At 35.0% G+C, this 15,553-nt stretch overlaps 3 protein-coding genes and 1 long non-coding RNA gene across 4 annotated transcripts in view; 1 reads left to right on the top strand and 3 right to left on the bottom strand.

Moving 5' to 3' along the window:
• Window positions 1-6,178: 6,178 nt before the first annotated feature.
• Window positions 6,179-8,549, bottom strand: LOC106296444 (translation initiation factor IF-2). The gene is made up of 4 exons (XM_013732576.1): window positions 7,495-8,549; window positions 6,855-7,004; window positions 6,563-6,748; window positions 6,179-6,479 (listed from the first exon to the last, which is right to left on the bottom strand). Exons 1-4 carry the CDS (start codon window positions 8,539-8,541, stop codon window positions 6,399-6,401), a joined length of 1,464 nt encoding a protein of 487 aa, XP_013588030.1. The 5' UTR covers window positions 8,542-8,549; the 3' UTR covers window positions 6,179-6,398.
• A 263-nt stretch (window positions 8,550-8,812) lies between these two features.
• LOC106298543 (polyadenylate-binding protein-interacting protein 8-like) lies at window positions 8,813-11,088 on the bottom strand. The gene is made up of 10 exons (XM_013734681.1): window positions 10,528-11,088; window positions 10,244-10,378; window positions 10,104-10,148; window positions 9,951-10,023; window positions 9,767-9,879; window positions 9,629-9,688; window positions 9,503-9,550; window positions 9,345-9,413; window positions 9,153-9,214; window positions 8,813-9,083 (listed from the first exon to the last, which is right to left on the bottom strand). Exons 1-10 carry the CDS (start codon window positions 10,744-10,746, stop codon window positions 9,023-9,025), a joined length of 885 nt encoding a protein of 294 aa, XP_013590135.1. The 5' UTR covers window positions 10,747-11,088; the 3' UTR covers window positions 8,813-9,022.
• Window positions 11,089-15,155: 4,067 nt separating this feature from the next.
• LOC106296883 (peptide methionine sulfoxide reductase B1, chloroplastic) overlaps window positions 15,156-15,553 on the bottom strand; it is a 9,258-nt gene continuing 8,860 nt past the window's right edge. Inside the window, exon 6 of the mRNA XM_013733126.1 lies at window positions 15,156-15,285. The gene's annotated coding sequence lies outside the window, so the exon portion shown is untranslated. The remainder of the gene's footprint in view (window positions 15,286-15,553) is intronic.
• The window catches only part of LOC106296885, a 7,405-nt gene continuing 7,217 nt past the window's right edge, over window positions 15,366-15,553 (top strand). The window contains exon 1 of the long non-coding RNA XR_001261336.1: window positions 15,366-15,482. This is a non-coding gene — a long non-coding RNA (uncharacterized LOC106296885). The remainder of the gene's footprint in view (window positions 15,483-15,553) is intronic.

Consider the following 15,553-nt stretch of genomic DNA (forward strand, 5'->3'; position numbering starts at 1 on the left):
TATATGTGATGTAAAAGCCCTTTTATACACCCCCAAATTGTCATGGACTTTGACAAATGTATATTCATTCCCTTACCACGTAAACTATTTGCTTATGAAGGATACAAGAAATTGCACAAGAAAATCAATCCTGCTAGAAGAAAAGTATGACTTCGCTTCTTGATTGATACGGTCAAATAGAGAATGGGATAGTTATGTCCAACATGTATAGTTCGGTGTTGGAAAAATAAGTGTCAGATATACCAAATAAACCCGTTATATAAAACTACACATTTACACTATATCGATATATTCGTATTATATCTGATACATAATCATGGGTATCATAAAACAGAAATCAGAAAACAGAAAAATGCTATATCTTTTGACAAATGTACATTATGTTTAAAAAAGATAATTGCATAAGAAATGTCAATTCTGCTAGCAGGAAAGTAGGACTTCTCTTCTTGATTAATAAGGTCAAAAAGATAATGAGCTAGATAGCTTATTACGATTATAGTTATACCAAATGAGTCATTTAATATGTGTATGTAAATTTAGACTGCTCTAGGACTAAGTATTATTTTGGATAAGTGTCAATAGTTTAACGGTAACTAGAATTATACTTGCATGCAGCGCGGGTACTTATTTTCATTTTTATATACATGAATATTATTTAAATGTTTATTAGTTAATATTTCAAATATTTATCATATTTAAAAATATTTATAAACACAATAATTAAATAGTTTAGATGCTGTACAAAATTATTGATCATGCGCCATACTAAACCATCGACAAATATTTGATTCATTGATATGTTTGAATAATATTTCTTTTAACACGAAATCATTTCAAAAATGTAATAATATTTTAAATATTTTGATTAGATATGGGTCATATGGCGAGATTTGTGCACATCACAAAATAATATTTAATTATAAACATTAAATATTATTCTAAAATTAATTTAATGATATTTAAATCTTAATATAAATAGATTTTCGTGTTGCAAATAATTAATAGTAACTGAAATGGTTAAAAATATATTTTATAAATATTTGAAATATAAATATTTTAATAGTAACCGTAATGGTTAAATATATATTTTGTAATATTCAAAATACATATATTTTAGACCTTACAAGCTAAATGTGTGGAGATTATATGATATTTGGGAAATATTGCATAATATTATTAAAATAGGTTTTAAAGTTGAGTTTTCATAAAATTTAGCTAAATCATTTTAGGAAATATGTTGAACACAAAACTATAGCTAAACTTGATTTAGAAAATGATTTAGTAAAATAGAAAAAGACAAAGGAAACATAAATAAAGGCTCAGTTAATATATCAGTGACACGGGAATGTAAATAACTTGCAAAACTAAAGGGTAATTCAAATTTGTACTCCTCTTTTAATAGATTAGTTATAGTTATGGTGAAATTCAGTAACAACTTTCAAAACCACTTTTATATTAAAACAGTAAAGTATAAAAATCATTCAGAAAGAAATTTAACTGAGATAAAAAAACCCTAGTCGTCAAGAGAGAAAGAAAAAGATTTCTTATAGCTTCAAGCCGATGGCAAGAGATTTCTATAGCTCCGACATCGACTTGTTTGATTCATTTTTCTTATTTTTCTTTGATTTACTTTACTTTTTGTCATTTGGATTGCTTGATTGCCAATTTATTTTAAATCTGGCAAAAATTTTATTGTTTTTTTATGTTTCTTCCAATGGATTTGATAAGACAAAAACTTCGGTGAACCGTTTAGAAAAGGTAATTGACATTTCTACTGCGGATGGTGGCGCCGGGTCTTATCAGCTTCAATCATTGATGGTTCTTCATTTAATGGTGATGGAGTTCTTGCTACAAACTATGGTTACTTCGAAAGGCAGCATGAAATTCAATGGAAATCTCTTTGACTCTGTTATTATCAATAGAGTAATATAAAGAGTTGTCTTGTCTCGGAGACTCCTACCGGAGTATTAAAAGAGAGTGGTAATATTTCTTAATTCATTTTGAAACGTTGTGTTTTTGGATTAATTACGATTATACGAAGATTATCTCCTTTGAGATTCAACTATTCGAGAAGCAAATATGGAGTTTGTATATGAAAAATCTTTAGTCATTCATACGCAAGATGGATGTGTGTTAATTTATTTTGGATCCCTACTAGTATATCTATTTTCTACATTTGTTTTGCTAGTTTTCATTGTTTAGAATTTTTTGCCTAGAAGGCTTAATAATACAATCCAGTGGACAAAAAAAAAGTTGCACGGTTTAATGAGCACATAAAGAATATGAATTTATCCATTATCAATTTTTATTCATTCTAAATTTTGAATATACTCTAAACTTAGACCACATCAATGCTAAAAAACAATTTCCTAGTGATAGATTTATAAATCATTGTTCAACAATATCTTGTTGTTATTTCACATATACATGAATGAAAATAATTTTGTATAATACCACCTAAGAAATAATGTCAAATGTTCTTGGTTTTGACCAATTTCGTTTAAATCTATTGCATACTGAAGTTATTTATTAGGAATATAAATTAGATGGAGACAATTTTTATGTTTTTCACCAAGGTATATGAATGAGATGAGAAATCTATGTAAACTATAAAATATAATTGACATAGCTCTCTCTATCTTCTTCGTGGATGATAAATTGCTTCATTGTTGTACTTTGATACTTAGAACACTAGAATTATTTTAATCGCTAAAGTTGTTCTTATTTGATACTTTTACATGGTGTAACTCATCCAATTGCTTTCCGTTGAACAAAACTTGGTTAAAAAGAAAACCAAATATATATAAAGAACAAATCTAGAAATTGATGATGTAGCATTGACGGACCAAATTGTAATCTTGAATAGGTGATAAGTTATTGCGAAGCAGATGATAAAAATTCCCCTACCACCGAATTACCTATAAAGAGAGTAGGGAAACATGAAGTTTGTTGTATGATATGTGTATGTAAATTTATACTGCTCTGGGACTAAAAGTTAGGCAATTCTAAGCAGGCCTATATGGTTCATAAAAAAATAATGGTTAACTATCATTTTATATGTCAAATTCACTTTACATATATTTATAAGTTTTGATTAAACAATTACATAGTAATCAAAACTGAAGTAATTTACTTGATATGAAAATATTGTTTGTGTTATCATCTTTGATGTTTCTATTGCTATTTGCTAGGGTGCCTTGTGGTTGTGATTATGATCTTGCTTTCTACGGTCTTCTAGTCGTTTCTATATTGTTCGGTTTTTTGGTCTTTGAGAATCGTTGGATCTGCTGACTCTTGGTTCCAGTTGTAGTTCGTTGCTGGCATTTGTTTCTGGGGGTACTTAGAACATCATTATCCAAAATTTCTTAGGACGTAGTTCTTAGGAAAACATAAGAAACTGTTTTTTAAGATAGTATTTTAAGAAACAATTTCTTAACTTTTTAATTGAAAATTAAAAAACAGTTTCTTATATTTCCCTAAAAATCTCATCCTAAAAAACCCTGGATAATAATTTTCTCATTACTCCGCCGCCTTAAATTGATTACATAGTCTATGCTCCTTAATAATTTAATTATAATTAAAATAACTTGCGATACAAGTTAGACATTGGACTTTTCACTACATGCATAAGCTTGTTTCATTATACACATTCAATTTCATTCTCACAAGAGATCACACGTTAAGATCTTACAGACGCATATGTTACACAACACATACACAAGAAATATTACGTAGCTACGGAATTGGTTAAACATCATCTTAAATTAGTTATTTGTTAACATCATCCGAAACCGCCAAAGCCATCGCCTGCTTTTGATTTTTTTTTGCCGGAACGCCTCTTACTCGACTTCAAAACAGCTAGCGATCCATCTTTCTTTCCTTTTTCACTCTTCTTCAGATCTCGTGGATCTTTCTCCTCGCGGCTGAGGAAACAACATAACATTCGAATCATCACAGATTGTAATTAAGGTGAAAACTGTAAGCTTTTGTCAAATCTTTTGTTGTCTGATTTTAATTCTGACCAGTGTTACAAGTTTTAAGTATGATATTATGTCGCTTTATATACTGTATTCCCAAATGACCGTACACTTTGAAAACATATATATGATTCGAATACAAGACTAGGACATAGCTTTGTTTTCTAAAAGACACAAGACATTTTCTTCTTTATTAGTTGAAAAAATCAAATACAAGAGTGTGCTGTTCGTTTATAAAATATATGTTGAATAGTTTATATTCCAGGAACCAGCACATTTCGTTAATTTTAAACTCATAAAATAATAGAAAAAAAAACGCACAACCAAAGACCAATGAGATTTATATTGTAATTTTCTACGAAACTATATCTTAAGATCATCCTTTTTGTAACACATATTAAGAACCAAGTGGGTGGTAGCCGGTAATTTCTCGAGGCTGAGTGTTTATCAGTTCTAGGTTCGATTTTTCTAAGAGCTGAATATCACTACTTGACTAGTGTAGGCTTAAACTTTGGCTCAATTGGTTTACATGGTGGATTGTAACAGACGATCAGTTCACTCCCGGTAATAGTCGGAAAGTATTTTAAACTCGGGTCAAACAGTGTGGTACGCTTTCGGACTAGTCCAATTTGTATCACTAAATGTGTTCTTCCGGAGCCGACCGATAGCCAGGGTTTATTAAAAAAACACATATTAAGATGATTTACAAAATATTTTCTTCTCTTACATCCACTAGATGCATATAGCATCTAATTGTGTTAAATTAGAAGTTGACCTAAAAATTCTTTAACTACAAGTATATAATATAGTAATATTTTAGATTTTAGTAAAGCTTCGACACCACTGATCCTTTAACTTCTGATTCAGATAAATCTGGTTCATACTATATATGTTTGTAACTAATAAAAATCCTTGTAGCACAGACTGTTGTATATATTGTAACTAATAAAAATCCTTGTAGCACAGACTGTTGTATATCTGTGTTCTTTTACCAAAGTATATATCTGGTTTAAAATTGGTGGTCATGTGTTCGGTTCTTCCAATTGCATTATTTTTTCACCGAGTAGTGACCAAACGAAACAAGAAATTGCATATAAATTTTTTGAAAGATGCAAGAAAATACAAAGGAAATTTTACTAGATTGCTTGTAAAAGTCTTCGTTTGACTTATTAATTAATCATCTTTTGAACAAAGACTTCTGATTAGTTGCCTTAACACAAAACAAAATGATCATATTCCCTTTCATATGTAGATAGATCCTTTGACTTTCTATACAAGCTTATCATATAATTTGAGTGGAAATTTCAATCTATTAGCAAATAAATGGAATTTTTCTTGTTCATTGATGTTCAAGGGAAAACATTATAGTTTACGGTAAAATCTAAAATGAGATCCAAAGTCATATAGATTGAATAGTTGAAATTCCATGGAAACATATATATCATATATGCGTGCAAGAACTACACTTGATATATCATATATATTACACATTCTCATTTTGCAATTAATTAATATTTTACTGAAATGATATGATTGAGCTTGCTCGAAGACCAGGCAAACTTTTCCTCTGAAATTACGAGAAAATAGGAAATAGAAAGCGCACGACTTACCCAGTCTATACACATGAGTCTTGCATGCGGGAACGTGTTTAAACCATATACTATAAAGAAATGCATTTTTGGACAAATCCAAATATTTTCACTATAAATTCATAATAATCGTCACAAAATGTATAGGCCATAAAGTTTGATTCAAAAAGATGTTCCTGATTTGATAAGGGTACATTTTGAAAATTAAAATTAGAAATATTACAAAAAAAAAAAAAAAACTGATTAATGAACATGACTTGAATAATCCGAGTTGAAAATTTGTCCCTTCGTATATAGATAGGCCCAGATTTCCGTTGACGTTGATATATAAGCCTACAGATTGTTACAACAGAACCTAATTTATTTTCTGACGTATACAAGTGCAGTGGTAATATCAATCTACAATCAGAAAATGGAAATTTTCTTCTTGTTTAAATATCAAGAAAACAAAACTTGTAAATGTATAAAGGTCAGGTCAACTCGAGAATGATCCCAGCACTTGTGAATACCATGTATATTCTATTAGATACGTCATGTGTGCAAACAAAAATTGATATTTACTATTTAGTAAACATTCTCTTTTCGAATGAACATCTTAATAAAATTAAGAAAAACAGAAGGAAAACGATCTCTTGAGTTACAATATCGAAAGAACAATGCCATTATTATGGAAACCTTGACAACGTATAATGAAAAAAAGGTGAAAGGTGAAAGGTGAGACCTTTCAAAAAGGCCAAACTATCGTTTAAGTAGAGACAAGATTCTTCATTCGAATCTAAACTCAGCTGCGACGATTAAGCTTTTTAAGAATGTCTTTGAAACCTTAAGTTCTCTATTTGTAGTTCTGTGACACCTCCAAAACGAGCTTGTCCATGAACTGGTACTTCTTGTCAAATCCCCACCCAGGATTACTCTGCATTACCCAAAAGTTTCAGAATAACATCAACACATCTTCCTAAGAGAAATCTCTGATTAAAAAACAGAGTGATATCAAACCTTGAGGCTAAGAGCAACACGATCTGCAAATCGTTTCACAGAATCAGGTGCACTTTGGGGAACTGTTGTAGCAATCCTATCGAGTTCCTCGTTCTGTTTCTTAGCTGTTACCCTATCAGGACCACTGTAGTGATCAACAATCTCTTTCATACGGGGAGCTTCCGCCATCGCTTCACCTATTGCTTCCTGAACAAAAAAAGAAAAAAAAAAAAGAAGAAGAGAAGATTAAGTGATCAAACGAAACAAAAGTACTGCGTGGATGCATAAAAAACCAAGCTGACCATTGTTTTACCTCCCATTCTTCTTGATCCTTGATCCCCTCTAAAGCCACTATGAAAGGCTTCACCTTCTCAAGACACTCACGCAGAGGCATTGGTGGCTTCTCATCAATGTCAGGATTTGATCCAAAGTCAGGCATCAAATATTCTGGCTCACACTCAATCTATAAAACAAAGCGGGAGACAGAAAACTCAGGGAGTCAACATCCATTTTCATGCAAACCCAAACAACAAAAAGGCACTTCTTCATGTTCCTTTGACTGAAAGACTAAAAAACTAAGAGGCCGTGTAAATAGAAACAAGCACAATCTTATACACTTCAAGGCCACCACAACCTATGATCAAGAGTGTATGAATCAATATTAATGATATCTCTTCATCATTACAGACTATTCCTGATCCTACTCGAAGTGATAGTGTCTAGAATTCTCTGCATCAAGCTGTTAACTTCAGAGGCTGTGTTATAAATCTAAGAACATACAAACACAATCTTATAGGCTTCAAGGCCCCCACAACCTACGAATCTATGATTTATAGCCTATGAATCAATATTAATGACACTGCTTCCTCATTATTCAATTTTCCTGATCAAACTGTAAACTTTTTCTACACAATCATCAGTGATGAGAACGAAAAGAAAGACGGAAACTTTACCATGAGATTAGTATCATAAGCATCAACCAAGGCATCATGAGCAGTAGAAGGCAAAGCCCTTTCGCAGATATCCTCATAACCTTCAGCTAACTGTGCCATAATCTCATCTCCCATCTTCTTAGCAAACTTCTCTCCATCAGCATTATCTCCAACGAACACACTCAAAGCCTCTTGTTCAGCTTCCTCTTCTTTCTTATCATCTCTCCACCCTTCGCCACCTCTCCCCCTGCCTCTCCCTCTCGCTCCTCTCCCTCTTCCCCTGCCTCCTCCTCTTCCCCTCACACCACCACCGCTGCCTCCTTCAGCTTCGCCGCGGGAAAGCTGGCTCCTTGCTCTTCTTCCAGCTTCTTCCGGACTCAGTTGGGGTCGTGGAGTTGTATCCTTGGGCGGTTGAACTCGCTTCTGACGCTGAGGAGAGCGTTGAATGTGGCGGGTGTCTGGTTTTCCTCGACCTGCTCCACTTCCTAAAGCATTGGATATGTTGTTCGGAGCCCCTGGTGGTGGCGGCGAAGTTGCATCCTTTGTAGCCTCAAGCTTCGCAAATGGAGGACTTCCCTGAACGCCATCCTTGGCTGGTTCGAAACGCGTTTGCTGCGGCTGTGGAGGAGCTGGATGGCGAGGAGGCTCAGGAGAGAAAGGTGAAACGGGGTCTGATCCGAGGGATCCTCTTCCGCGGCCAACGCTATGCGAGTCTGGTTTGACAAATGAGGAGAACGGAGGAGAGATCGGATCGGATTGGATCGGGCGGCCACGACCACGACCGTATCCTCCTGGAGATTGCGATTGCGATTCCGATTCCGACGAGCCACGTGCTTGACCGACCGGTTCGTTCGCTTTTTCCGGTTCGCGATTGAAACCGAACTGCCCCGCTCCAGCGACGGGGGATCCGGAACCGCCGCGTCCACGGCCACGGCCAGCGCCGCCGTCGGAGGAGGATGAGGAGAAGTGAGAAGTAGGTTGGACGAGAAATGGAGCGAGCTTGACTATGGAGGCAAGGCTAAAGCCATTGCTAGGGTTCGACAATCTTCTTCCAATTGCTCCTCTCATCTGTTAGCGTGATTGATCCAGGGTTTTGCGTCACTCTGTTAAATCCGAAAATGGGGTTTCTCCGAAACGATGTCGTTTACATATTTTCAAACCAGTCCCTAAGGTTTTTCAATACGCGAGTTAAAGGATATATGCTTTTGATTGATCCCAAAACCCCCCGTGGTTAGAGCCACGCTTGCTGGCTCGTAATTAGCAAGAAATCGAAACCTTAAGCATGGCTTGTAATCAGCTCCAACGAGATCAAGAACAAGATATATTTTACTTTCCCGATAACTAAGAATCAACCAAAAACGAAACTAATATTCTTCCATTTTGAGAAAGAACTCACAAGTGTGTTGATTGTTGGTTTTGTCTCCACATACTACACAACTGGGGAGATATAACTCTGCTCTAGAAAATAATTAAAATGCCAAATGAAAAACCAAGTGTTTGCATCACTACTATCCTTCATCAACAAAGCCTCTTGGGTTCTGTTTCTCTCCTAGTTTGTGAATGGTGATCGAGTGAATCGTGATCTCACTGGTGTCTTTGAAGGACTTACCCTGAATAAAATCAAAAAGGTTTCAAGATCATGTTTTGATATTCAGCCAAAGATTAATTGCAAAACGTACCTTATCGGCTGAGAACCTAAAACTACTCCGCTGCAGTTGAGCGCCTCAACTGCACTATCTGCCTATTTCCATCCCCAAAGCAAAAAAACATATTCAGTTGTTCTGCAAAACTATTAATCAAAAGCTAACAACACTGATGAAAGAAGACACAAAAAGCTGATGTTTAAAAGAAAAGAATCTGAAGGAGCTTACAATGGCAAATTCAACAAAAGCTATGCGAGTAGAATGCAACTGGTCACCAAGAAGTCTTATGCGAGTAACCTGTATAACACAAGAAAATGTTATTTCTTGCATTTACAAAACCTCATATTGTATGTTGAGAGAGAAGATAGTAGTAGCTCTAGACTGACCTCACCGCAGGCAGACTCAAAGAAGATTCTGACATCATCTTCAGTCGCCTGCAAAAGTTTAAAGCAAGTAATCTTAAAAACTGAGAACAAGTACACAAAATGCAAAAACAGAAAACAAGTGTTTACATTCTTGTCGACATTAGTGCAGTAGATGGTTCTTGTACACTTGTCCCTTTCATCTTCTGACTGAATACAACACAAAAAGGAGCCATAAAAGTTCAGTTTCCAAACCTCAAAAATGGAGACTGTTGTTTACATTATTACCCTGGGGAGAAATGTGGGATTCACTGGAAGAATAGCAGTCTTTGAAGGCAATACTCTAACTGGGTGATAACCTATTATTGTCCCACCGACACTCAAAGCAGCCCTTGCGCCTTCTGCTTGAACCAAACATTCTTACTAATGTAAAATCAAAACTTTTAAAGAAGACAGCTTTAATATAACTTACGGTCATCGTAGAACTCAACAAACGCAAAGCGAAGAACTGAATTTGGATCTCCACAGATTCGACAATCAACAACCTTCCAAAGAAGAAAGAACACAATGTTAACACTTAACCAGACACAAATAAAAGGATTTAGCTTGTGGATTTTAAACTTACTTGGCCATAGCTGCTGAACAATCCAGCTAAGACTTCCTCAGTCACCTAAATAGAAAGAAGAATATAGAATTAGAATGATACATTTTCTTGCAAACCTGAAAGAGAGAGAGAGAGAGAGAGAGAGACTTGAGGTAACTTACACTCTGATCAATGTCAGACACATAGACTGTTCTTCTAATACTATCTTCTCTCTGAGCCTTTGAACCTCTTCCACTTAACCTAACTTTCCTCCCTTGGTTATAACCGTTTCTTCTCTGTAATCCACAAAAACCAAACTTGATAAGGTTAATGTAAAAGATCCTCAATTGATGAAATGTTAAGTAAAAACAGAATCAAGAACCCAAACTAACTTCACTTATAGAAACAGCATCACATAAGCAGCCAATCAAATTCATTTACAGTTTCAACAACAACCAAAACAAACAGAAAAGATCAAACTTTTTTCATTACCAGAATGCTTCTTAGTGATGGCAAAATCACCAGAAGACAGAGACTGATTATTAATCTTCTTCTTGTAACAAGGAATAAACTCCTTAGCTTCAGGATTCAGTTTCTTCACTTGATCAGACTCCTCCGGTTTCACCAAGCGATTCTCAATTCCCTCACCAACACCAGAATCGACACTCTCAGTGATCGCAGCCATTTTTAGATCGGAGATTCCCAAATACAACAACCCAAATATTGACAATTCAAACAAAACTGAAGACGGAGGAGATTAAAGTTTCCAACTTTTTTTTTTTTTTTTTGGGTAAAGATGCAAACTTTTGGCTCTCTACACAAAAGAAAATTGCTTAAAATCAAGAAATGAGAGTATCAACGAAACCCATTTCAGAGACGAGAATGGTTGATGATCGTAGATACATATAAATATAAAATGTAATTCGGAAGCTGATGTAGAGGGAAGGCTGGTGCGGTGGTTTTAGACGGTAGCTCCCTTCTCTTGTTTTCCGTAGAAAATAAATTTGTTTTTTTAATATTTAGCGAACGTCAAAGAAACAATAAACAAATAGAGAAAAGAGAGATTTTTTGTTATTTATTATTCGTTGTGGACGACCTTGAAAATAACTCGCAAGGCGATTTATTGAACAGAAAAGACAAAAATAGCATTACATCAAGTTTATATTCTCAAGCTAGCACTTAAAGTCAAAAATCACAAAAATAGCACTTAATGTTTTATCAAAAATCACAAACTTAGGGTTTAGAGTTAAAAGGTGGGGTTTAGGATTTAAGGTTTAGGGTTTAAGGTTTAGAGTTTAGGGTTTAGGGTTTAGGGTTTAGATTTTAGGGTTTAGGGTTTAGGGTTTAGATTTTAGGGTTTAGGGTTTAGGGTTTAGATTTTAGGGTTTAGGGTTTAGGGTTTAGATTTTAGGGTTTAGGGTTTAGGGTTTAGATTTTAGGGTTTAGGGTTTAGGGTTTAGATTTTAGGGTTTAAGGTTTAAAGTTTAGGGTTTAGGGTTTAGAGTTTAGAGTTTAGGGTTTAGAGTTGTGAAATGAAGTTTTGGGGCTAAGATTTCAAATTTTGAAAAATAAAAAAATTAAAATTTTCAAAGGATAAACTTAAAAAGGTGCTATTTTGGTCATTTTAGTTTTTGAGTGCTATTTTTGTGATATAAAATTTGAAATGTGCTATTTTAGAGATTTGACCTTTATAGATTGTATTATATTACTATTCTGTTACCATTATCTTTTGCTTTTTGTTTTGTTGTATTATATTACTGTTTTGTTAGTCGGATAAAGGTTTCGCTAGGCGATTTGTTCTCCGATCACTAGATCGATCACTACTTCCGCGTAGTCGGATTCATCATCGCAAGGCGATTTTGTTGTGTTAATAAACTCCGATCGCTTCTAGATCGGTTCACTTTTCTCCTCTTTTGCAATACAAATTTAAATTTCATTTGCTTTGTGGTCGACCTGTTCCATCTCTAACGATATGCATTTAATCATTTCTTTCAAGAGTCAATCTTTACCCTATACTTTGGGAAAGCCGATAAAAGGCTTGGTAAAGTATCTTTATGGAGAGGACGCGATGGTGTAGGATTCTACATCAGTAGACTTTAAAGGAGATTTCGTAGAGCTGGCATACTCTCTAAGTAGAAGATGGTCCAGTAAAAAATCTCTTAGTTGGTCAATCGAACAATCCTTGAGTTATTATCTGTGTAGATGGAGAGGTCTCTGCATAAGCAAAGGATGGAGTTCAGAGGTATGGATGATTACAGAGAGGTTCCTTGATCGTGATGAGAAGCAAAAGATAGAGATTATAGGCAGAGAATCTCGGCGGCGAAGAACTACGTCGACTATGGTCGCCGCTCTGTATGATGGACACATTTCTTCGATATGTGTCTCTTGTTTCTTCAGTTAGGACCACGTGGAAAGATAAAAAAAAATACATTGCAATATGATCTTTAATCTTTGGGCTTCTTATGTACTTTATACTTTAATTTGGGCCTTGTTTGTAATACTTCATACCTTTGTAATGTTTGGTCTGCGGACCTGAATCAATATAAAGTCAAAGTGGTTGACAAAAAAAAAAAACTCGCAAGCCCCATTATTTTATTATATCCCACAGATGCTCCCAAATTTTAGATTTCCAACAACATTAGTCTTTGTCAAAAATAAAATAATTACATTTGTTTGTTTGTCAACAACTCTGAAGTTGAATCTCAACGCTACTAGTTTACTAAAATCATTTATTTTTTAGAAAAAAATAGTTCTACATAACACTAGTACAACTTTTTCCAAAAATAATCACACAGAAAAGAAGTCTCAAAATAACATTAACTAAAAAACTCTAATTTGGAGCTAGTGATTATAGTTTAATATGCAGAGCAAAGGGTTTCAGATAAAATGTTTAGATTTTAAAGTAATTTAGTTATTTTAACTTAAAATAGTGTTATTACGGAATTTTTTTTTCTTATGTATATTTATTCTTAATGTCATTAATGATGTGGGATTTCCCATTTTAATATTAGGTATACTAATTGTCAACATAATTCGTAATTAGCATTTTATCCTTGCTGACTTTGCTGTAAAGTAGACAAAAAAAAAAGCTAAACTGAACAGAATAAAATAAAGAAAAACTAAAAACGGGAGAAAAGTTATGTGAACATAACCAAATGTCTCTCCTCTAAGTAAGATTTACATCAAACCTCAGCTCTAACAGCATAATTAACCCGGAGTTCTTAAGATAAGATTCTTATCGGAAGTTAAGAAACAGTTTATTAACTTTCGCTAAGAACCTCACTCTAAAAACTCTGGGTTAATCATGGTCTAATACCAGCTCCATCAGTGGTTACAGGGAGAGTCTTTAAAGAAAAAAAGTAAAAAAAATAAATGAAAAAGCTATAGTTAGACAGAACCGGTGCTAAACTAAATGGAAGAAGAATCAGTAAGCACCCTACGTGGCTCATGCGTATTGGCTGTAGTCTTTTTAGATTCTCTTTCCGTCTTTCCTAACCTTCAAAAAAATTCTGCGAAATCTGAAGGACAAATAAGCTTGAGAAGCTTCTTCATCCTCAATACTTCGATTCCACGGATCCATGTCATACCTCTCTTATTCGTTTCTTGCTAAGTCGAACCAATCATCACCACTTGATCGAATTTAGGGTTTTCGATATTTTCTGATCCGATTTAAGCTCCTTAAAATTGGTGATGAAAGTCGAATGAAGAAGATATATGGATCTTATCGTAGAGACTTGCGTCAGCGTAGTCTCCGACAGAACTGTTGATGGAAAGAGAAACGGGGTCAAGCTCGTCCCAAAAGCTGAGAAGAAGCGATCGAGAAGAAGAGGATGTGAAGGTTATCGAGTGGGAAGAGTTCGACCATGAGCTAACGCGGCTATGGAGAGTCTTTCTTCTGCTCTCAAATTAGCCACGGAGAAGAAGCTATCCCTTCAGCCCAAACTCGAGTCGCTTATTCAGGTTTTTTTCCTCTTACCCATTTGCTTTTTTGATCAATTTCAGAGTGTAAAGCATCAATTTTTAATTACTGGCAGTGTCTTTAGGAATGTGATTGAAGCTAGGTAGAAACTCACTCAAGGCAATTAGATGTGTTTTGAGGACTAGTAGTGTGGACATAGTCCCATAAAGGAGTGGTATCTCTTACGTTGTCTACTCGATGAGCTTTAATTGATTAGCCCGCGGATTAGCGGGCGGCTAAATTTCGGGCAGGTTAGTGCTGAATCACTGAGACGTACTAATGAACTTGAAGAGATGCGTCAGAGGCCGGAAGCAAGAAAGATGCTTGTGGAGAAGACATCAGTTGCTTGTAAAGTCACTGAACAAGATGTTAAAACGAAAGAGGATAGTCTGAGTGCAGAGATGAAATCTTTGCTAGTTGGCGGCACAACACTTTCAATCGCTAAAAGCAAATTGCAGGTATGATCTCATTCAACTGTCTCTTGGTTTTGTTATTAGTTAGTTATTTTGGGCAAGTATATATTGTTCGTGCTATGACCAATTGGTGAATGATTGACTCCTTAATACAGTATTTTACCTTAAGTTATCAAAAAAAAAATTTAAGAACCTCTAACGAGAGTTCTCCCATTGGACCATGAAAAAATCAATTACACTAACAAAAGTTCTAAACTTTTCAAATTACCCAATTAATTATAAAATTATTCATCAGAGCCCCTAATGGGCTTTTACCATTGGAGTTGCTCTAAGAACCTTCGAGCTATCAATAAACTTTTTCTTGACTTCTCTTGTTTCCCCGTATCTTTCTTCCTCGTCAAACGATATCTACATCATGGTGCAAAAGGATAGAGAACCAATATGAAAAACACATGCAAGCAGCACATAACATAGGAACTAAAACTGAACTCAACTCCTTTCTCTCTCAAGGCTATCTTCGTCCCCATGCTGTAAGGACTTGCTCGGAAATCAAAACCAACTTTCCCATTTTCTTTCCCCATTGTTGGTTTGGTTCTACAATACTCTCACCATATAACGATATATATATATATACACTCATGTATAATAGTTGAGAAGTGATTATGGTGAAGGCGTGGGAAAGGAATTGGATTAGATAAACTTAAGAATGTGCTGTCCAGACTATAGTGGAGTCAACTCAAAAAGCTTATAACTGTTCTGTTCTTCTATGTATTTATTACATGTGATTACAATGTTTTCAATACAAGGAGGACCATAGTAAAACGAAACTATATTATATAATACATGAATAATCCTGTAATGACCCACCATCTCCACTATCCCCACCATCTCCACCATCCCCACCATCTCCACCATCTCCAACTTCTTTAAAGAGAGAGAGAGAGAGAAAGAGAGAGAGAAAGAGAGAGAAAGCTCACCTGAGCTCGTCGCCGGAGCAACCGTGTGCCGTGATCACGTTCAGCTTGTCACCACCATCATCCGCAACCAAAGGTAATTGAAAACCGCCATGTTTTTGAGTTAAGTTTCGGCCGTTTTAGTAAATCGACCATAACTTCTTAACC

The sequence above is a fragment of the Brassica oleracea genome, chromosome C6, assembly GCF_000695525.1.
Source record: "Brassica oleracea var. oleracea cultivar TO1000 chromosome C6, BOL, whole genome shotgun sequence".
Taxonomy (NCBI): Eukaryota; Viridiplantae; Streptophyta; class Magnoliopsida; order Brassicales; family Brassicaceae; genus Brassica; species Brassica oleracea.